Raw genomic sequence first — 23,527 nt, forward strand, 5'->3', positions numbered from 1 at the left:
AGAAAAAGTTTAAAAAGAACACTAGGGGTTTAACGACAAAGTATATACCTTGGTTACTAGCACCATTGATGTAGAGAAAATCTAAAACACCAAAATACTGTATAACTTCATCCAAAGTACAATTTTAATGTTAAGCATAGATTTAGGGTCTGGTTTAACATTCACCATTTTCTGAGCACATTTCAATGGCATAGATATGTCTAAAATTCTAAAACTGAATATATTCTTACTAAGCATGTCTTTTTTAACATTTTTCAGCTCTGTTTTTAATTTTGTTATTAAGTCCCAAACCCTTTCTGAATAGCCTTTTGTGGCAATTTTCTTAGTTTTTAAATTCTGGTGTTTATTTTTTTCAGTCTTCTCCACTAATTTGAATTTGTAGAATAGTCATTAAACATTTATTGTGTGGGTAAGGTGGTAGCCAGGAAATAACATTTTGTATGTATGTGTTTAAGAAGGTATTTATACCATCTTACCCTTTTTAATGATTTAGGAAATGGCAACAATACTATCTTATTTCTGAAAAGAAATACTGTCTAGGAAACAGTAATATCCAATCTGAAATGGAAATTGATTTTTGAACAACAAAAAAATCCCTGTAAGATCAGAAAGTTAAGTCATTGAGTGTCTAGAGAATACAGTTTAGTTGTCATTTCCTGTTTGTCAATCAGATCCTACCAGCATTAGCAGAGTTGCTGACACCGTGAGTAACTGGAACATCCATTTAGACCCCAAGGGACAGCCTAGTGAAGAGAGGAATGCAACTGCACAGACGGTTTATGATTCTTCTTTTCCCACAGAACATGTAAGTCAATTAAAAATATTGCTGAGCAGACTTCAGTGAGCTAATTCTGCAGATATGTGTAGCACTGTATGCATCTGGATACTATAAGCCCTAACTGATCTCCAGAATAATATCAAGAGGGCAAGATGGCACCATTTTTCACAATTAAGGCTGATAGAAAACAGCAGGAAAAAGTCACAGTGTATAAATCACGTAGATACAAAGCAGCCTGTTTGCAGAGGACTGAGGCATCATCTTATGTACTCTTCTGTCACCTCAACTTAGAAATAGTAGACTGAATACCCAAAATGTTTTATTAATAAGGCATCAGGCTGATTATTTGAATTTGTAGTATTTTTGGAAAGTGTACGAAAGGATAAAATCTTCCTAATACAATGTTGGATGTACGCATTAAACAGTGTTTGTAGAGATCATATGGCTTCTAGGAGCCCATTCATCATAAGAACAACTTACCATAGCTGACAAATTATTTGGTTCCATTTCTAAGTTTTATATCTTAGTGTATAGAACTTTACTCAACAAATCTGTATTGTTCAGTCTTAAAAAAAAAAAAAAGACAAATCCAGGTCAGTATTGGTGTAAGTGTTCAAAGGTTAAGCAATGGCCACTCATGAGACTACAATATAGCAAGACATTCTGCAGATCTTTTGCTAACATCCCTAACCCAAGTTTTCAGCCATGTACCTCATTTCCCTTTTTAAGTGGGAGAAATCTCAAATAAAACAATGAACTTGGTACAAGGAAGCCTGTCTTCCCAAGCAGAAAGCAAGCTTTGGTCAGAACTGGACACATTGGCTGATGAGGCTAAATCTTAACATGGTCTGCCCATCCTACCTCTAGCATCTTAAGGGTTCAACAGAAACGTTCCATTTCTCTTGAAAACCCTTTTTTGTAGTTAATCTATAAGTTGTGTCTGATACCTGTTGTTCTACCTGCAGTTAATGTTTCTCAGGATCTACATTTATAGATTTTTATAACATTTTCAAAGAAACATGTTTACCACACATTCTGTGCTTTATTTTACAGATGAGGAATTAACACAGATGTGGAATTTCTTCCAAGGTCATTTAGATATAATCATTCATGGTGGACCTGCATCACAGGTCCTGGCTCAGTCCAATGTTGTTCTCAACTTCTCATAATAGAAAAAGGCTCTAGATTTACCAGAGAGTTTAGTAAACCTGTACACAAAACATCAGTATCCCTCTAAGCTCTCATTAGTCACCACATAATGTAGGGGAATCCAAAGTAGATCTCCTAAGAGCAAACCACAACTTTTAAGACTAAATCTCCTTTAAAGGTAAGGAAGATGATATGAGAGAAGGCTATGCTCATACCTTTAGAGTCTGTCGATGACCTCAGCTGTAAGGCAACCTGGCCTGCACAGTTCTAGTACTTACTGGTGCTTTACAGAAAGTCCACCAACCTGTTATACACGAAGGTATATTATAAAGACTAACAGCCAGAAAAGAGTAATTTTATTTCTCACCATATTTTTGTTTCCCACACCACTTCTGTTAATTTAGGTGTCAATCCAGGTTCTTTGTGGCTTCAGAGCAGAGGGGGTTGCTCTTATTCTTGAGTTAGGTACAGTCTGCTGCAATCTTAACTATATACAGAAGGGAAGTTGGCAGGGGCCCAGAATAAATAAAGCTATTAATTTACAGATCTGATCCCACAAAAGGTCTTGTGCCAAACTAGGGGAAATATGAGGTGGAAAGAGGAAGTGATGAACTCTAAAAAGACAAAGAGTGAACAAAACTGTGCTGACATATCTGGAGCAGCTGGAACTAAAACCACTGCAGTGGGCTGCAGAGACCATGTTGGTCAAATAGGCCAAGTCTAGAAAGTTAAACTTGATTTGTAGTCTGTATCGCTCACTGTGGCCAGTCTCAGGTCTCACCCCTCCCACCATGTGGGAAGAACCCAAAGCACATGCCAATGCTCTGCCTTTTTCTGATCAAAAGTCAGGATTTTGGTAAATTGCTAATTTGTGCTTGGATATCAATGAAGCAAGTATTTTGGTGACAAACATAGAACACTAAGTCAGCCATGGGTGGTGTGGCACACACCTTTAATCCTAGCACTCAGAAGGCAGAGGCAGGCAGATCTACAGTGTGAGTTTCAGGACAGCCAGGGCTACACAGAGAAACCCAGAGGGGAGTTGGGGAGGGGTGCACGGGGTACTATTATCCTACAGCTGAATCACTTACTTCAGTTACAGCTAGATTCTACTCCCCCCACCCTCACATATGTGATGTGCGCCTGTGTGTGTATGTGTGTGAGACAGACAGAAACCAGTTCAGTCCTGACTACAATGAACAAACACAGCAGACATTATCAGATGTATACACTTATGTATACTTAATTTCATGCCACATTTCTAATTTTACAGTAATCTTGTCTAAAGTCTTAAGAAGCTGAAGGGAAAACCAAGGTCCAGAAAAATTGAATAGGACTTGCTCAGACCCTTGGTTCTGGGAGAGGAATAGGGTATGACTACAGAATTTTAGGCAATATAGCAATTCTTAGGGGAACCCTGGTTTAAATTCTAAACATCTAAGCTCATTTAAAAACCCATTACTCTCCATGCCGTGCTTACCAAAAGACCTTTGGTAATAAGCACCTTAATGTCAAGCACCTCCAAGATCCTCACAAGAATCAACAAAAGATAGACCCTGCTTTTGTGATAAATGAATGTTTCCTTTTAAGTGGCTTACTCTAGTCTAAATTGTGGGGAATGGAATATGATGGTGCTGTCCTCTAATTTTTAAGGCAAAAAAAAAAAAAAAAAAACCTGTTTCCACTATAAACTTAAAAAGGACTTTTAGGTTTATATCAAAATGCTTACTATTATGTTGGGATATTAGGATTTTAATGTAAATTGTCTTGTATTTATAAAATATGTGCATAAACCTCTCACACCAAAAATACAATAGCCATTATCCTAAAGCTATCTAGTTTTCTCTTTGAGAAAAAAAATAGATTTGAAAATCTTATCTGAAGACCAATTTTTTTTCCATAAAATCACGTCATATTTTTTAATAGGGATAAACTGGAAATGATGTCAATATTTAATTTGTGATATAGTTATATCACAGATTCATAAAAGGTACTGTTTTTGAAGTTCCTTTGCAAAATTGTTAATGAAAAAAATTTAAAGACCCAGGAAAGTGCTCACAGGAAAAGGCAAGACAGATTCTATAGAATAATCAAGAACAGCTAGAAAAGGAAGACCAGCAGCCAACACCACAATACTGGCATGTCTTTCTGAGTAATGCAATAACAATATTTGGTTTCTTCATATCTCTATTTTCTAGCATTCTATCATAAAAAAATTCCTTAAAATGAGTTATTTTTAATAGTGTTGGGATTTAGTGTAGCGCCTTGGAAGCATGCCTCTTCTGACTGCCTTGGTGTTCCTTCCAGCTCTTCCAAACTGCGCTGGAAGCCTGACAGACAGGCCATTTTTAATTTGTATGTTTGAATTTCTAATCTTCTACTTTGACAGAAGCTACCAAAAAGAAATTTTTATAAAGGAAGGTATGAAAGACAAACTGATAGTTATCTGCGTAGTTTTACATTTATTTCATTGTAAGTTCAAGATCTTTTAGAAAATATTTGTGGCATCCCTGGGGCACAAGAGCTATTACTCGAGCCTAGGACTCAGTAATTCTAAGTCAGCCATGAGCTTTAGTCTATGCTAACTGCAGGTGTTCTGGATTGTCCTTACTGTCATTTGCATGTTAATTCTGGTGGTAAAATAAATGTGATCTTTCCTAGGTGAAAGCAGAGCCTTTGATTTCAACTGTGCAACAAAGCCATTCCCAGACAATCCAGGTTACAGGCTCTCCTGATCCGCTCACCTTTTCTCCTGGTAACAATGACTGGCAGAGCCTTGTGATGAACCAACTAACTGAAATTGAAAAGTTACTAAGCTTAGAAAATGACAACCAGCCCAAAAGAAGAAAAGTAGAAGAGGTGCTAGATAAAGTAATTGATTAAATGTTGATAAATGTTTCCATTAGTGAGGCTGATGCCCTCGGGTGAAGGACTGTTCAGGTAAGCTTTATAGCTAGCTGTCTTCTCTTCAACTTCTTCCACTATGATGAGGACCCCATCTTGTATTTGCAGAGCTTGCTGTTAGTACCTAGGTCCCTTTAACTTGTCTTCCCTTTATTTCCTTCAAAGCACTGTTTGTTAGTTCCTTTTTTGATATTATTATATTCATTTGTTCACTTTACATCCCAGTGTCAGCCCCCACCTCAAGTACCCCCTCACAGAGATCCTCCCCCGCTCGCTCCACCTTTCCCTTCTTTGAGGAGCCCACCTCAAAGGTGGGTATCCTCCCCCAACAACTCCTCTTCCCCCAACCCCCGCATTAGTTCCTTTCTTTAAAGAATTCATATGTGATTAAGACTAAGTGGCCCATTGAAATGTTATTTTTTCTAGAGTTTGTGATACTCCTTAAAACTGAAAAAATAAATAGCCAGATTAGTCAAATTTTAGTTGATAATGTTTTACTATGACTTAGAACTTTTTTCCTCAAAGAACAAAATTATTTGCATAAAAATTCAGGTATCTGAAAGACTCAAAAGGCTATTTTTCACTTTGTTCAAGTTCTGTTTCCAGGCATTAAGAGTGTCGTACAGTTGTTGCCACTGCTGTTTTCCAAATGTCCGATGTGTGCTGTGACTAAAAATTAAGAATAAAATATTAATCAATCTTCTAAGTGCTTGAGTATTCTTTCAAAATACTACACAGTTGAATCTTCCTCAAATTAAAATTAAATACAGTTTAAAAGTAAAGGAGGATTTAAGCATGGGCTGCTTATTCCTTACAACTCTTTTACACATAGATCTCTTCTCAATGTCTATAAAGCAGACACAAGGTCATTAGTATTCTAGCCAGTACTTAGCCATTAAATGAAATGTGCTGGAAAATAGGACTCTTTCATTAAATAAGCTAATCACATTCAGTCTGAACCTTAATAAAATTATGATAAACAGCCACGGTTTAACTATAGTCAACTGGTAAGAACACTACCTTGGTTCTCTAAACATTTAAGTGAAATAATCAGAACAAACTAAATTTGTCCTACAGAAACAAAATATTACAGGCCTTACCTGACAACTACTTTTCTTTGGGTCTGATCAATTTTGCAGTAGACCATTTTAGTTCTTACAGCTGAAAGATGTTTTTTTACATGTTAGTTATATAGACAATTCCTAAGAATAAACAGCTAAGGTTTGACTAAATTAACCAGAATAAAACTCTTACAGTGATGGTAACATTCAAAACAAAACAGAACAAAACAAACCAGCTCTTTGAATCTAATAAAGAAAATGCAACCAAGAAGGTTATGTAATTTATTGTCTGTCTGATGACTGCTGGAACAAACTATTCAATGTTATAATTTTTTTACTGGGCATTCTAGTTGAAAATGCAGGTGTGGTGACTCACACTTATAATCTCAACACTTGGGAGGCTGAGAACAGGAGAGTTGTCTCGAATTCAAGGCCAGCCTGGGCCCAGTTTTGACCTAGTCGAAACAAAGAATTCTATTCTGTTCTACAGTTACTTATGGGGAGGATTAATTTCCACATAATGTATTACATTTTTAGATGACTACTGGAAACCAAGCCTAGTATAGAAAGCAAGTTCTATATATTTAATTAACTGTACAATCTTTCCAACTTTCACAAGTAAAAGGATTGGTTAATAGTTACATCACTATACTTGCAATAATGTGTCTCATCCTTATGATCACAAATAATGTCCATAATTCCTGTCCTATGAAGCTGTGGGTTAAACTCTATGTTCTTTTTGTTTTGCGACAGCCTTGCTATGTTCCCTGGCTGACTTGTGGTAGTGTTCTTCTACCTCAGCCTCCAAAATGTTAGGATTACAAACAAGCATCAGGACACCCAGGGAAGCATCCCTGCTTCTAACCATCATACACAGTGTGAGATTCTGGAAAACAGGACAAAAAACCCCAAAGCCATTTCATTCTACTACAAACAAATGTGATTATCTGCCACACACGCACACGCACGTCCACTACCAGACAACCTAGCTGTATTAGCATAAGGCTCATTTAGATAAAAGATCCACATCGTAGACATTCTAGAAAGCAATGAGCAGCGTTCTGTTGCCTTACCATCAATAACAAATGCTTCAACATCGTCAGCTCCAATCTGTAGCTCTTGCTGCATTGTATCAAAAGAAATCTCCTTGTTTTCCACTGCCATTCCCATAAAGGTGAGGAGTCTCATTTTGGCCATATTTTGCTCATGTAACAAGCCTAAATTGGAGAAGAGTGAACTCTGGTGAGTGCAAGGCTGCCACAATCTCCTCACGCAGTAGTCACTATGGGTGAGCACTTACATAGAGCAAACCTGACAAGTTATAGTTGACCTTAGAGTACTGAGGATTTTTTTTGTAAACTATCATATTTTACAGTAATCAATAATAGAATACAGATATTTATGACTAAAGCATGGGCTACAAATACATTCTTAACAGATATGCATATTTGATAAGGCCAAAGAATAAAATTACATAAATCATTTAATATTTGTATCATAATCTCTGATGATATGCACTATTACAAGGTATTAAGATCACAAAACCCTTTAGACCTGAAAGTAAATATAATAAGCTATCTTCTTAAAAAAATAAAAAAGTCAAACCTAAAGATGAAGTAATTGATTTATAGTTACAAAGTGGAAATTATAGCCAGAGAATTTGGGCCCATTTATACAACAGTGTAAAAACTCAAAATAATCTACAAAATCTAAAGATCTTTGGCTTTTTTTTTTTTTTTTTAATTTTTTGAAAAACAGGGTCTCTACATAGTCCTGGCTGTTCTGGAATGCACCATACAGAGCAAGTTGGTCTTCAACTCATAGAGATCTGCCTGCCTCTGCCTCTCAAGTGCAGATTAAAGGTATTTGCTGTTTGGATCTTTAACTGGCCGTACGCAAAGAGTTACAGCAGAATGTTATATACTTGTTTTGACAGTACTGTATTCTCAAAACAAGTTTCAAAAAGCAACATCATCAAGTGTACTATAAGTTGCTTAAGCACACATGAATAAATGACACAGCATTCATGTATTAGTGGAAGACTAGGGAAGCCTGTTAATATAGGACACGATCATCTGTTAATTAGCTGTAATTGCGATACAGGCTTCTGATTTGGCACAGATTCAACAAAAACACGATCATCATAACTCAGATGAATGAGGTACACAAGTAAGTATTGCTGAGTTTAATGTTAATCTACAAGCATCAAAAAAATCAATTAGTGCACATTAACCCTAATTAACAAATGCAAATAAGATGGTGATTAACTTTCTGAAGCAAGAAGGTAGCAACTGGGTAACACCAGATTACATGTGGACATGTTAGGGCAATTTGGTTGACACAAGATAATGATAAAATTGGCCCAAGTTGTCAGTGTTAATTAAAAAAAAAATGTTTTGACAATCTGATGCCACCTGTGGAATTTAATACTTATAACATTTAATAGCCATTTCTCTTAAAGCATCTATAAAAAAGCAGATTTCTAGTTGAAGATGTTCAAAAACAAAAGGCAAATTAAGGAATTTCTTTTCTAGTTGGCACAGTAAATTAGCAGTTAGGATTTGTTCCTATCAAATAATATTTAAAAATTCTCAAAAACCCCTTAGCATTCTCAGTTATATGTGCATAAATAGTCCTGATTATGAAAAAACAATACAGACTTTTGAAATTCTGAGGGTCTGATTAGCAACTGCATGCACAGATGTAGATGCATGTGCTCATGGAATAGGTGGGTAAGGCTGTGGCCTCCACTCTCCCTTCTCCACTTTCTTGACAAAGGGCTCTCACTGAACCTGGATCTGACCATTCAGACAGACAGTCTAGTCTGCAGACCTTGAGATCTGCCTGTTCTGCACGATCAGTACTGGGTAACAGACACAGACTCACCTAGCTTTTCCATGGGTGCTGCGGTCTGACCCTAGTTCTCACGCTTGCATAAGTACCTTTACTTACTGAGACAGCTCTCTAGTCCCTAAAAATACTCTTTAAAATAGTTTATTGGTATTCTTGTATAGGACCCCTACTATAAATGAAAATATATCCAAGGAATGAAATTTATTCCTGGAATGAACTGCATAAAATCACTTATTTCAGGCTAAAAACTACATTTATAGCCATTACTTTTAAATAAGGAACCAAATGTACAGTCGCCTTTAGGACTCCTGTTCTGAAAAAGCAAACTATTATTCAGGGGAAGCCTGAGTTACAAATCTGAAGGCAGCAGTGCTCTGGTTCATGAACTGGGGCTCCCTTCCCAGAGGAAGGCTCTGGGGCTCTCCATCGTATTTCAATTTTAAAGTTATAAAAAAATCTAATTTTATGGAAACATTTATTCATTACTAATATGTCAAAACCTTAATGCAGTAATAAAAAAATGTGCATCATTGAGCAATTTCTGCATTGTCACTGACCCTTGTCTTAAAATGCTGCAATATAGAAAACGCAGTTTTAATGCATGCAATAGCTTATGAACCAGTGCTCCTTTGAAACAGTCAATTACACATGGACGGGGGAGTGTCAGAGTGTTAATTACTACTCCTTTGCCTTGGTGCGTAAATAAAGAGGTTGCTGACATTAACATTCCATCACACAGCTTGATGCCACAAAGCAAATTAACTGGGACAGAATGTGGTTTTCTGGGTCTAGTGCACCTGGCAAAGTATTCTACACAGACATTCATGCATCTCATCTTGGTATATTTCAAACACCATATGTTCAAATAAGTCAACCTTCCCCCAAACCAATGGCTGTACAGAATGTACAGGTGACAGAATAAGTTAACCAAACTACAAAACAAATTTAGTCAAGTAAATTCCAATAGTTCTCTTCAGTATCCACACCTCACATAGCCAATACAGTTAATCATCCATTTTAATATGAAACACAAATCAACCTCTATTTTAATTGCTACCTACCAGAAAATTGCTACCTACCTTTAGCTGACTTAAGCATTCAAACAAAACTAAAAAACTAGTAGTTTAATAACATTTAAAACCTGTTCAAAGGTTAGCAAGAGGGCTTGGCCTGGCAAGACACCTGCCACTAAGCCTAACAACCTGAGCATGATACATAGAACCCACACAGTAGGAGAGAACAGACTTTTCCTGGTTGTCTTCTGATATTCATACATAATGTGTGCCCATACACACCCACACCAATATTTTAATAAAAACACAAAACCAAAGAAACCAAAAGAACATCAAAGACAAAATCAAGACTTCTTATGCTGTCTTCAAACTGTAGTTCAAAGAACTTTTACTACTGTATAAATACCACTACACATTCATTTTTAGCAGTAGAGCCAACCTTATATGGAATATTATTTATTAAAGGGGAGAGAAACCTGATATAATTCTACAACTATGGTTTATATACATCAGCATGTATCTAAGCAATAATATAAAATGTGTGTGTGTTGTGTGGTGTGTGTATCTCAATCGTAACCACTAGCCTTTCGTCATCAATCTTAAAGCTTTTAAAATAAGTATTTCTATGCCAGGTGTGATGACTCCATGCTCATTCCTGTCTCAAAAAAGAAAAAACAAAAACAAATACAAAACCAACCCAATCAATACCCAACACTTACCAAGTGAATCTATGAAGTCTTTGTTGTTTTGATAGAACTTGACATACGATGCCAATTTAGCACTCACAAAAATGGTTAATAACTACAGAGGTAAGAGACAAAATAATATCAAGACAGAAGCTATATGAACACTCAAGATGTTTTATGACTTCTAACAATAATTCTCCATATTTTAATGTAGAAGCCCTTACCAGCATACTGTCCAAACACCATCTAGTTCATTTTAAAAATGAAACAATTAGGAAGTACACTGAGCTCTAAGCTAATTAGCACAAATGAAAAACAATACGAAATAATTACTTGTGCTTCAAAGCTATGAACATGGGGTTCATTTGTTTCTGGAGAATGTCTTGCTATACATAGCTCACACTGGTCTTGAACTGGTGATCTCCTTGCCCCAGCCTCCCAAATGCTGGCTATTTGACCTAATGACCAAGACTGGTTATTCGGTTTTTTACTTTAATTTAGGGTGGTGATAGTAAGTAATAAAAAGAAATGTGATTAACGAGGTTCAAAATGGCCAGGCCAATACAGAAGATAAAGGAACAGTGTTCAGTGGATGGAGAAAGCTGGTTTTACCAGCCTGTTCCCAAGAGATGGTAGGATCTCTCCAGTAACCTCCTGCATGAATACAAAACAAGACAGGGCTGCCGCTTCAGTATGTAAGACTCTGGAGAAACACTATTCACACCAAAAGACAAACTACTTACATCATGGATAAGCTCGCCTTCCAAAAATTTGACTGGTTTTAGAGTAAGAAGATGGTCAAAAAGAAAGGCATTTGGATCCTTCAGTGCCCGCACAATACACCTTGATAAGAAAACGTAAAGTAAGCTGGGCCTTGAAATTCTTGTTTATTGCTGATTATTTCGTAGATCATAAAATATATTTAATTTAGTAATCTAAGTTCAATATAGGATGGACAGGATACAAATTCAGGTTAAAACAGGTCAATACTATTTTATTGAGGGTGTGCTCTGACAGCTGTAATGCAACAAACAGCTTACTGTTCTCATGACCACTTAACTTACCCTTACAACAACCTAACAGACTGTTCTCACGACCATTTTAGAGATCATGAAAAACACTTGAGAAAAACAAGAAACTCATCTAGCAAATGTCAATTAAGTCATTCTGTGCTAAAAGCTTAAACACTGGCAGTCTAACTCCAAAGCAGGAACCCCTGCCATGTCCAAGTACACGTTCAATAATAACCCTTCGCAGAAATTTCATAAAAACCTAATTCTAGCCTCATTTTATGTTAATGACACAGCACAAAGTCCTTATTTTCTCATTAGCAAATGGCTAAATTTTGCCAAGTAACCAAACTTTCTCCCGTCTATATACCTCATAAAGAAAAACTGACCCGAGAATGAGTTCTAATTCTTCGGTTGTACTTATTAGCCTCTAACAACACAAGTCTGTACAGTAAACACCAAGAGCTGTTTCACACGCAATATCAATCCTGAACATGCTACTGCCTAGCTCTGGCCTGCTAGCTGTTGCAGTGATCACACCAGTTGCTGAACTGAAGTCTGTAGCTCATCTCTAAGTTGATGTGCTCACTGGAGCAATGCTCGGTATTACCTGTGGGCATCAACTCGAGCCTGGGAAGCATTGTCTTCTGTGTAACTCCCGAGCAATTCCACCATGACCTTTGATGCAGCATCACTAAAAAGAGGATCATTTCATCAGTCTGAATGTTGGTAGTCATTCTCTCTACTAAAAACACTTACTGATTCATACATGAAACAGTGACCAATATGGCTGTTTATTTAAAAAAGGAAAAAACTCACAGAACCTGTCAGACAACTAAGGAAAAATTACAAATTATTAAATACTATGAAGAAAATAAAAGGCAAGGGGAAAAAGAACGGGCAGAAAGTGGGGGTAACTTTATAGAGTAAGTAGAGTCTCTGAAGGTGTGTCAGGTAAGCTGAAACCCTAAAATAGGAACTCTCCTTAGACCCTCTAGTCTTTGCTGTAAAACAAGCTAAGGTGGAGAGCAGGGCAGGGCAAGATGACTTGCCATGCAAAGGTGTAAAGGCTCAAGTTAAGCTGCTAGGACAGTGTGGCTGTTGAGCCAACAGCAAGCATTTAAGTCATTGCTTACAACAGCTTTCTGATGTAAATTACCCTTAAAATTATGTGGATAGTCAATCTTTACTATCCTAAAAGGGACAGAAAACCTGAGTACATTTATTCAATTTAGAGGCTTATACATGCTTATCTTGGCTGCGGATGTAGCTCAAGGGTAAAGTGCTTGCCAAGTGCGTAAAAGGCTTTGGATTCTAGTCCCAGTACCTCCAAAAAATAAGCAACCAAGCCCAGCATTTATCTTTGCCCTTCCTTACTCCCTTTAACTGATGAATTTTCGGCTAATTCAGAAATTGTTGCTAAGCTGAGAAAAATTGGGTTTTCCCCTTTCCTAGAATTTTTTTCCCTTCCTAACTACATTCAACCTAAGAAACACAGGAGGACTTGTGTTTACCTTAAGTTCAAAGATGTACATATATACATATGCAAAATGTTAAAACATAGGCATGTAAGGTGGTTTAGGTTTAAGGCATTTGCTATCAAGCCTGATAATCTGGGTTGTCATGCATATATGTATGTATGCATGCATGTATGTATGTGTGTGTACACATATTATATATATAATATATATGCAGTTATGAGGCACTTACCATCTTAAAACACAGTGCTATCTATAATTATAAAAATCAAAGGAAAGCATTAGGAAACCCATGTACTACCATAGTTAATTATCTATTCGCCACTCCAGGCACACTATGTCTTCTAGTCTTAGCAACTACAGTATATTTCAATATTTCAATCTAGTACAACTACAGTCTTTCTTTTTTTTTTTTTTTTTTTTGGTTTTTCGAGACAGGGTTTTTCTGTGTAGTCCTGGCTGTCCTGGAACTCACTCTGTAGACCAGGCTAGCCTCGAACTCTCAAACTCAGAAATCCACCTGCCTCTGCGCTGGGATTAAAGGCATGCACCACCACCGCCCGGCTACAAGTCTTTTTATTAAAAATCAAGTACTCTGTTTAAACTGTATAGCATGGCATACGACATATAAGGGCTTAGCTAACTAGCATCACTCTTCAAAATGTAGGCATGCACATGGTACTCAGACATACATGCAGACAAAATATACACACACATAGAAAGAAAAAGAAAGAAAGGAAAGAAAGAAAGGAAAGAAAGAAAGAAAGAAAGAAAGAAAGAAAGAAAGAAAAGACTCTTAAAAAGTAGACCATTCTAGGGCTGGAGAGATGGCTCAGCGGTTAAGAGCACTGACTGCTCTTCCAGAGGTCCTGAGTTCAATTCCCAGCAACCACATGGTGGCTCACAACCATCTGTAATGGGATTCAATGCCCTCTTCTGGTGTAGACTGGAAAATGCATGGTGATCCTGACCTGACAGAAGGTCCCTTGTCTAGGGTGTAAAAAACAAGAATATGACACACCTGCAAAGTGTGTGCAAGAGAGATGCACTGAGAGAATATTTAAGCACAATTTTTGTAGTCTGTCACTATAAAACCGACGAGACAGCTTTCATTATTCACTAGGCACAGTAGGTGAGACTTTATGCTGGAAATATGTGCCACATTAAGGACTCTATACTGGATCAAAACGAATGGAAAAACTATATTACATGCTGAAATTTCAAAGAAAAATCATGCTCATCAGAGAACACAGAAGATCACTTTGAAGAGTGCTGTAACAATGCAGACAAACAATGGTGATGTTTGCAGACACAGCACTGGGGAGGCAGAAATAACTGTATGGCGGTCACAGAAGATGGAGAGAGGCAACTGAGGATGAAATCATCATGACATTTACTAATAAGAACAGAGACTCAGAAAAGAAATGTTGAAGCCGGGCGTTGGTGGTGCACACCTTTAATCCCAGCATTTGGGAGGCAGAGACAGGCGGATTTCTGAGTTCGAGGCCAGCCTGGTCTACAGAGTGAGTTCCAGGACAGCCAGGGCTACACAGAGAAACCTTGTCTCAAAAAAAAAAAAAAAAACCAAAAACAAACAAACAAACAAAAAAAACCAAAAAAACAAAAGAAAAAAAAAACCAAAAAAAAACAAAACAAAAAAAGTCAATTCATTTTGGTTACACTGAGTTTATGGTACTGTGAGCTATACACAGAAGTTCAAACAGAAAACATTCATACATATAGATTGAAGTTTTTAGTAGAGCAGCTTAGGTTACAGACATGGACTTTTATTCCAAAGGTATGAAATAGGGCCTGGAGAGATGATGGTTCAGAAATTAACAGCATAAGCTACTCTGGCAGGGGACATGGGTTTGGTTCCAGCACTCACATCAGAAGCTCACAACTGACTCTAACTCTGGTTCTAGGGCACCTGAATGCATACATACCCTCAGGTACACATATATAAACAAAAAAATAAATCAGAAAGAAAGGAAGGAAAGGCCGGGCGTTGGTGGCGCACACCTTTAATCCCAGCACTTGGGAGGCAGAGGCAGGAGGATTTCTGAGTCTGAGGCCAGCCTGGTCTATACAGTTCAGTTCCAGGACAGCCAGGGCTATACAGAGAAACCCTGTTTTGAAAAACCAAAAAAAGAAAGAAAAAGGAAGGAAGGAAAGAAGAAAGGAAGGAGAGAAGGAAAGGGAGGAAGGGAGAAAGAAAAGGAGGGAGGGACGAACGAACGAACGAACCTGAGGTAAAAGGAGACTTATGACTGAAGAGAAGAATCTGAGAGGAGCGCAGACACATGCTGATGAAAGACTAAGAACAGAATGGCGTAAACTGCATTGCATCTGTTCTTCAGAATAAAGGATCAGATCTAAAACACTGCAGTTTAATTCTCAGTTCAGAAAACTAGGAAGAGCTCCTACAGGCGTACAAGAGATCTAGGAAGTTTCACACTGCATGTTTTTAGCAGGCATATCCTTACCAGTTCAAGCTAGCACTGGACAGTGACTCACATCTCTGCATCTTGTAGTCACTGCTTGGCCATGATGTTAGCAACAGCCACTCATCTGCTTCATCTATACCAACTGCCTACTGGCAACTATTCTAGTAACAAGTCTCTCCCTTCATGAAGTATGTGTTCTAGTGGGGGCAGAACTAAGCATTAAATATATTGTATTCCTGTTGGCAAAAGGGAAGAAATATATAGTGACAGAGATGGGGAGGAGAGCTGTTAGCTACACAGGAGGCCAAGAAGGCCCTTCTAACACCTGGAACCACTGAGTGACCCGAGGGAGGGGAGCCATGTGGATACCGAGACAGTATTCTGGGGAAACTCAGTGCCACGGGACTAGAGTTGGCTTTATCCTGATCCTCTGAATGACGCTCCTGGAGGGGTCTCTCTAGAGGAGAAACAGTCTGATCATATTAAATACAACTTTCTGGCAGCTGTGTTAAGAACAGTTTAACAAGGATCAAAACAAGGACTGGTTAATGGACAATTTAAAGGAAGAAAGGACAGTGGCTTAGCCATCAGGTAGCAATAGAAGTGACATGGTTGACTTTAGATTTATTCAAAGCCAAGAGGGTTTGTTGATGGATATAAGACAGAGAGGTTAAAGATGAATTGAAGTTTTAATTCAGGGGGAAAAAAAATCTACGGTTAACTTTTAGAACTATCAAGTCTAAGAGGCCTTTGATACACTCTGTGGGAGATGTTAATTAGGAATGGACACCTGAAGTTCAGAGAAGCAGCAGAACAGGTAAAAACTCGAAATCCTCAATGTGTAGATAACATTTAAGAATAAGAAGATTGCTCAAGGTAAAGCACTTTAAGAGAATGTGCGGGAGCAAATGGAGCTGCAGTGAGCAGGGCACTGGCCCATGTTAGCTGGTCAGGGCACAGGTGCTGGCCCAGATGCCAAGTGTGCAGCAGGGAATATAAACTACCAACACAAAGAACCAGCCCACCCAAGGACACTAGGACCCCGGCTTCTCCACAGCTACAGTGAACAAGCAAACCACAGGGAACAAACACAACAGAATAGGCAGGTAAGACGGAGAGTTGTGACTGAGAGAAGAATACCAAGGGGCCTCAAAATCTAACTGTAAAAACTTTCTAGGAGAGAAAAGGTGAGGCCTGTGAGATGGCTCAAAGGCAGAGGTACTTGCGCTGCAAAGAACATCTGTGGAAACCTTCAGAAGCCATGGAACGGTGGAAGGAGAGAACTGACTTCACTAAGTTGTCCTCTGATATTCAATCACTCGTGTGCCCCTCCTGCACACGCCCCGCCCCCCACACTAATAATACAACGTTTTAAAAAGAGAAAAGTGCTTAGCTGTGGTTAAGTATACTGTAATAGGCAAACACCAGGGCAGATCCAGTAGTCCTGTAGATGGCACTGATCTATTTCAGTTCTCTGAGAACAGCTCTGGAACTCCACTGTTTTCTTTCCATACATAACAGACTGAGAGCCAAACAAGCAATGATAAAGAGAACTTCTCCAGAAAGGAGGTACCAACTCCAGCAAGCACCTTACATTCACAGGCAATCACAACACCCATCACCTAGAAACACTGTGTTGGAAAAACCAACTCAATTCCTAAACGCAAGCTTAAAAATGAAAAGCTCAACAGGGAAGATAGTCCTACTCAACATTAACAAGCTTAGTAATTAATTAAGCCTTTAAAACTCTAAACGTGATGTCCTTAGCAACCCGAATAGGGAGTAGAAGGGTGCTATTTCCATTTTGGATGACTACAACTACACTAAGCAGTCTACTCTGCTCAGGGCCATACAAATAAACTCAAGGTCTAAACCCCAGAGGCCTGATTCCACAGCCTGTACACTAAAATACATGCGTCTCTTACAGTCTCTGCATGTATTCCATCTGGAATAGTTTTCAAAGTAAACTACTTCCTCTCAACCTTTTACTGACAACTGGTTAAAATGCTATTACAACCAGGCCAGCATACAGTAAACTACCCACTGCTTCAGAATACAGACTACAAAGGTAAGCACTGTTTCCTTATTATAAACACAGCAACCTTCACAACAAAATTATGTGTCTTTCTCCTTGTAACTTTTCTTAAAGAGTATGAAAATATTTACAGTGTACCACATAACAACTGAATTAATCTTGCTAATACTAGCACTAAAAGCTACTATGAAATTTGTGTTAAGGAAATTAACTGAAGAGTGGGGTTTTTTTTGTTTGTTTGTTTTAGAAGTATTAAACACATAAGAAAAAGCTAAGTAAAGCAGCTAGGATTAGCCTGCATTTAAACAGCCATACAACATGGCTGACTGTTTGCAGGCACCTAAGGCTAGGATACTGAAATAGAAGGTATTTTGGCTAGTGGGTTTGATGAGTTGAACAGAAAGAAGCCTTTACACCAAGACCTTACCAAACCCAAGAAGAACTCATTTAATTCTGCAGCTCTCAGCTCAGAGCAACTTCTCTTTCTCAGAGCCCACACCACCTCTTAACAAACATGGCGGCATCCCCAGGTATTAAGTAACTTCATCTAACATCATATACAGGTTTGGAGTTTACAATTGTTTTAAAACAAAATCAAGTTTTGCTTTCTGAAAAGTTTAAAAATGAGGAAAAAAATACTTAAAAAAATTATTTTTTCTTCAAAGAAGGGACTTATGTACCCTAGGCTGGTATACACCTCAGAGGATGACTTTGAACTCCTAGTCCTGCTACCTCCCCAGCACCAGGATCAGAAGCACACGCCGCCACACCTGGTTTTAAGTGGTTCTGGGTACTCAGGGCTTCACACCTCCCAGCCCTCTACTAGTTACGCTACCCAGTTAAGTCTTTGCAATTACCCTTAACTTGGGAGCTAAAGACTTCTGATGACTGTGGAGAACAAAGTAAAACTACTAGCTCGACTTGTCTTCAAGAAACATGCCCATCTACTTAATAGACAGCTGGGGGTCAGTGCAGCACTTCTGAATACCTTTTCTTACAATCCACGAGCGCCTCGTAGAGCAGTCTTAAGAGGGTGTGTTTCTTTTCAGTGGTGAGCTTCCAGTCAGAGATCCACTTTCTCACCTACAATGTGATTTATAGGAAAGGAGAGAATTTATTAACAGAGCTGAGCTGAGCAGAGCACAGTCAGTTTAGTGCACTTAGCACTTAGAAGGAGGGGCAGGAGGATTGGTTCAAGCTCATCCACAACTACACAGCAAGTCTGAGTCCACCTGGGGCTACAGAAGCTCCTGTCTCAAAAAACTACATCCCACACTGCCCAAAAGGAGAATCAAAGATGAAGTTCAGGGAACTGCTACTCTCTTAGCTAGAACACTCACTTGATCCAGCTCTGTTGGGATGTACTGGATGGCCCCACATGATGCCGCCACTTTGATGAGGCTGCAGTACACTGTGTACCTTACAGGAGTATTCTTGTCCATTCCATGGAAAAGGTTGCTGAGCCTGGTCAACAAACAAAGTACTAATTGAGGTTACCTGCTCCCACCACAAATACAAGGCAGCACTAATAATTTCATCTTACGAAAGAGGGAACCTGGGCACAGAAAGGTTGAGTGACTGCCCAAGACATAGAAAGATACTGACAGTCTATTTCCAGAATTCCTGCTTCTAACAATCACAATTTATACCATACAAACAGCCCTATGAATTGTTTCTTAAAAAAAAAAAAAAAGTATGTGTGTGCATACATGTGTGTAGGTGCCAGCGGAGACCAGGAGTATTGATCCCCAGGAACTGGAGTTACAGGAAGCTGAGCCACCTGACATGAGTGTTGGGAACCAAACTCAGGTATCTTCAGAGGCATCTCTCCACCCATGTCTTGCAGTCTTAAACTTACAGTTGCAGTCTCAGAGACGGGCGTTCGCCTTCCCGAAACTTGACCAACTTTTCACATAGACTTTCAATCAATGCTTCTTGCTTGTCTGGTTCCAGGATCAACAGGAGGGACACCACACTGTTCATCACACTTTCAACATCTGCATAGGCATCAAGAGAGCAATCAGCAGAGACACAATGTTCACCATGTGTAATTTGCCATGTATTTCTAACATTTCAATACAAAGATGCTTAAAATACATTGTGAAAGTTGGAGACGACCTTGATTTCAGGGAGAGCTTTAAGTATACAGCATCCATAAATTCACACTTCCCAGCAAAACTATAGAGCCAGCAATCAGAAGCAGGTGCATGATTTACATGCCCATGTTTTCTTTTATTATTTTTATTGGCATAAAATCCAACCATCTTGAAATTACTAGCTGGATTTTAGGTCAGGATGTCTCATAGAAATGAAGGGCTGCTGGGCAGTGGTGGCACACGCCTTTAATCCCAGCACTTGGGAGGCAGAGGCAGGCGGATTTCTGAGTTCGAGGCCAGCCTGGTCTACAGAGTGAGTTCCAGGACACCCAGGACTACACAGAGAAACTCTGTCTCGAAACACCAAAAAAAAAAAAAAAAAAGAAAAAGAAAAAGGAAAAAAAAAAGAAAGAAATGAAGGGCTGTTAAATTCCTAGCTGATTAACTCATTTTCAAGTATTACAGATATTAATTACACTCAAAATTTAATCTTTAAACTTAAACAAATATTTCAGAGTTCATAGTACAGAAACTCCAGCTGTATCTTAATAAATGAGAGCAGCCCAACAATTAAATATTACTTGAAATAACACCGTCCCTGGTGTCTATCCAAACCTCTTCAGTTCATTTTAAAACCATCAACATCTAGTATATATGTAGTATATATATTCAAAAGGTTTCCCCAGAACAGCTTATTTTACAGGTCTAACAGAAAAAAACTTGAAATTATATAAAGATTACATTAAAAACTGACTGAAAATATTTAACTAAAAAAATATTTTCACAATGTATTTTTAATTGTATTCTTTCCCCTCCATACTGCTTAACAATCAATTTCAAACAAACCAAAGCATATAACTGTCAAGAAAAATTTTATGGTACGGTAGAGTTCTCTTACGAGAACTTGTAAGAAATACTTTGTAGAAAGAATTAAAACAAACCTTTATCATCTTCCTTCAAACACACATCACAGGCTTCAATAATCTGAGCTAAATCTACATGAAGTCCACCTTCTGAGTTCTCTTCTGAGATCTCAGCTCCTTTTGATTTCAGATAAGCGCGAAGTTCAGCAGCCTATGAATCAAACAAACAAACAGGGTTGCTAACTCTCTAGAACCACTTGTAAAACTGACTTATGACGAAACAGATATATCAAACCCAATTGTTCTGCTTCCAAAGTAACAGGCAAGTGCTAACTAACTGCCCTCAAATTGTGTTGATTCCCTCCCTTCCCTCTACAAAGCCCATGCAGGCACACAGTTCACGAAGATCATATCCAGTTTCCTGTCACCTGTTTCCACTGGACTTCCAGTCAGCAGCAAATGTTTTTTTATTTAACCTAAGTGGTCTCCACTGGGACTAAAGAGAAGTCAATCTGACTTGACAAATCGAAGGATTTTTTTCCAATAAATGAAAATTTTATTGCTGTCCAATGTATATAAAAATAGCACTACTAAAAACCACAGTCATCATCCGGACAACAGGCTAATCATTTGCTAATAACTTGAGAATCATTTGAGACAAGCATTTGGGAGATATCGATATAAAAAAGACAATGCCTGTCAGTGCAGCCTGCATTAAAATGCTTGCATATCAAATTGGATGCACCGTGTAACAAATATCTTAAAATGTAAGATGGCTCTCTGAGTCAGAAAGCAATATTCGTACTAAATTAAAGTCATTTGGATGTTTCTTACTTTACTCCCTAATTATGATCTTTAGTAACTTTTTTCCTTTGATGGTTTAGCATTCATATAGTGACACATAAATGCAGGTGACTTTTAAAGCTAAAAGAATTAAAAATGTAAAGCAGCAAAGTGTTCCATTAGAAAATGCACAAGTGGCAGGGTAAGGTGATGGGCAGCGTGAGGTGGCTACAACTGTGGCCACAGCACTTGAAGCAGAGGCAGGGGCATCTCTACAGGTTCCTGGTCAGTCACAGTGAAACACTTCCTATAAATCAAAACGAGAAGGGAGGACGGATAGAAAATGCACGGATGTCAAATTGTCTGGATAAAGCCAAAAGAACCTTTGGGGAAATAGACAACGTTTTTACTCCCACAAATGTGCTTAGTCACCTCAGAAACCTAACAAACCCATAGGTCTGATGGAATTATTTTTCCAAACAATAGCAGGTATATTGAAGGTGGCATGGTATTATAAAAAAAGATATTTTGAAAACTCAAGTGTCATGTCAGAAAGAACAAAATAACACCAGAAATCATTTTTTTCTTTATGACACAAATATATAATCTAACCAAGAGTTAAAGAAAGCATTTGTTCACTTCCTCCTTTACAACCCTTTTTCTAAGAATTAGTTAAGTTTAATGTTTTTATATCATTCTTGTAGACCACAAGACACTCTATAATAAGGCCAAAATGATAAGTTCTCTATTCAGACCCTGGACAGGAGTACCTTTTCAGTAAATACTAGCCAATTCCTGGGAACTCTAGCTTTCATTGCTATCAAATAATGTTTCTTCTGCATCTCTCTATGTATGCATAACTTCCTCTCCTTTCTAGTTTAACATACAGAAGCTCAAGTTTCTGTCAGTGGCTATTATAGAAACGCATGCATGCACACGACGAATATCTTCAAAGAACAGTTTTGGTTATACAAAATTGAAAGACTGTCTTCCCAACAATTAAACTTCTGTTACAAGAAAAACGAGAAGCCGTCTGTTCTGCACATCGAAGTGTAAACCCCAATTAGTGAACTTCAAAGTGTCTAGGATGGCCCGCCAGATGCTTATGCCTCACAGCCGACTTGGGACTGACAGGTGGGATTATGGGAACAGAAAACACGAGTCAACAAGTAAAATACAGGCCACCCTCGCCTGTGGCCGCCTAAGACCCGCATTTAGACGCTCAAAGTTGCTTCTCCCGGCCACACGGGAAGTTCGCAGACACTGTTCCCTATCCGCGGAAAGTTCTGAGTCGTCATCTGGGACTTCAGATGAGTCCCGAAGCCCACCGGGCCCACGTCCGGAACCTCGGCCGCGCACGCGCCAAGACCCAGGTTAGGGGAGCACGCTCCCACCTCATGGGCTCGGTCCCGGAGATCTCCCACACCCACCGCCCCGCGAGTCCCGCAACGTGCACCTGGTCTTCCTCGCTGATATCGATGAAGGCCGGGACGCTCATGGCGAAGGCCGGGCTGCGGAAGACGCTCCACTCCAGAACCACGCCGACCGGAAAAGGAGCAGTACAGCGCAGAGTTGCGCACAACCGCTTCCGGGTCAGCCAGATAGGGCGTGTCACGCGGGCGGAGCCCGCAGCACTACTTCCTCCCCGCCGGCGTCGGCTATTGGTCTCTGCTTCAGCTCCTCGGTGGCTACCTAAACCCCGCCCCCGAAACTTAGGTGGGTTGGGCTAAAATATTCTCTGCCCGCTTGCCCGCCAGCGGTGAACCCTCTTCGGGACAAAGCGTCGGAGGCTTAGTGTGCTCTTGTTGATTCTGAAAGCTTTCCAGATGCCCCTGTCCCTAAAGCCTTGGAACTTTTTCTTTCTGTGTTATGCTTCAACCCAGTTTGCTGGTCCAGTTCCTAGGCAATATTCCTTGCTACTTAAGGGTTACTAGTTTTCAAAGAATGCTCCCACTTAACTAATGAGGACTTGTCCAGAATACACAATACTCAGTACCTGTTAGGGATTGTTTCGAGGATTCCTCCTCTATAGATGCCAAATCTATGGTGTTCAAGACCCTTATATAAAAACGGCTTAGTGTGTGTGTATAGCCTCTTTACATTTTCCTGTATACTTTAAGTCATCTCCAGGACTCTTAAAATACCTAATCCAATGTAAATTCTAATGTCCTTTGTTTTCTAGGAAATGACAAAGTCTGCATATCCAGTACAGATATTTTTCCAGAATATTTTGGTCTTCAGTTGATTGAATCTGGATGCAGAACTTGGAGCCATGGAAAACCAAGAACAATAAGGGGGAAATGCAATTAAAAAGTGGGCTGAAAAAGTAAAAACAGACTTCATTAGAGAATATACACATGATATTCACAGT

The 23,527-nt window shown here is 38.9% G+C and overlaps 2 protein-coding genes across 2 annotated transcripts in view; one reads left to right on the top strand and one right to left on the bottom strand.

Annotated features, from left to right (window-relative positions):
* Positions 1-5,396, top strand: part of Ccdc73 (coiled-coil domain containing 73) — a 136,327-nt gene extending 130,931 nt beyond the window's left edge. The window contains exons 17-18 of the mRNA XM_028766900.1: positions 672-805; positions 4,589-5,396. Of these exons, the coding sequence (XP_028622733.1) occupies positions 672-805; positions 4,589-4,810 (356 nt within the window). The 3' untranslated portion in view covers positions 4,811-5,396. The remainder of the gene's footprint in view (positions 1-671; positions 806-4,588) is intronic.
* Eif3m (eukaryotic translation initiation factor 3 subunit M) lies at positions 5,309-22,725 on the bottom strand. The gene is made up of 11 exons (XM_028766901.1): positions 22,613-22,725; positions 20,452-20,584; positions 19,273-19,411; positions 18,755-18,878; positions 18,403-18,497; positions 12,065-12,148; positions 11,188-11,287; positions 10,478-10,559; positions 6,966-7,109; positions 5,932-5,992; positions 5,309-5,500 (listed from the first exon to the last, which is right to left on the bottom strand). Exons 1-11 carry the CDS (start codon positions 22,652-22,654, stop codon positions 5,380-5,382), a joined length of 1,125 nt encoding a protein of 374 aa, XP_028622734.1. The 5' UTR covers positions 22,655-22,725; the 3' UTR covers positions 5,309-5,379.
* Positions 22,726-23,527: the final 802 nt, after the last annotated feature.

The sequence above is a fragment of the Grammomys surdaster genome, unplaced genomic scaffold (assembly GCF_004785775.1).
Source record: "Grammomys surdaster isolate TR1022 unplaced genomic scaffold, NIH_TR_1.0 170, whole genome shotgun sequence".
Taxonomy (NCBI): domain Eukaryota; kingdom Metazoa; phylum Chordata; class Mammalia; order Rodentia; family Muridae; genus Grammomys; species Grammomys surdaster.

Bases quoted from the DNA above. Each gene is read 5' to 3' on its own strand.
- Eif3m (XM_028766901.1), bottom strand. From the start codon at position 22,654: ATGAGCGTCCCGGCCTTCATCGATATCAGCGAGGAAGACCAG. The intron at 19,412-20,451 runs GTTTGTTTTAAT...ATGCCTATGCAG, and splicing joins TTTGAAGGAAGATGATAAAG to ATGTTGAAAGTGTGATGAAC. The intron at 18,879-19,272 runs GTAAGTTTAAGA...TTTGTTGACCAG, and splicing joins CCGTCTCTGAGACTGCAACT to GCTCAGCAACCTTTTCCATG.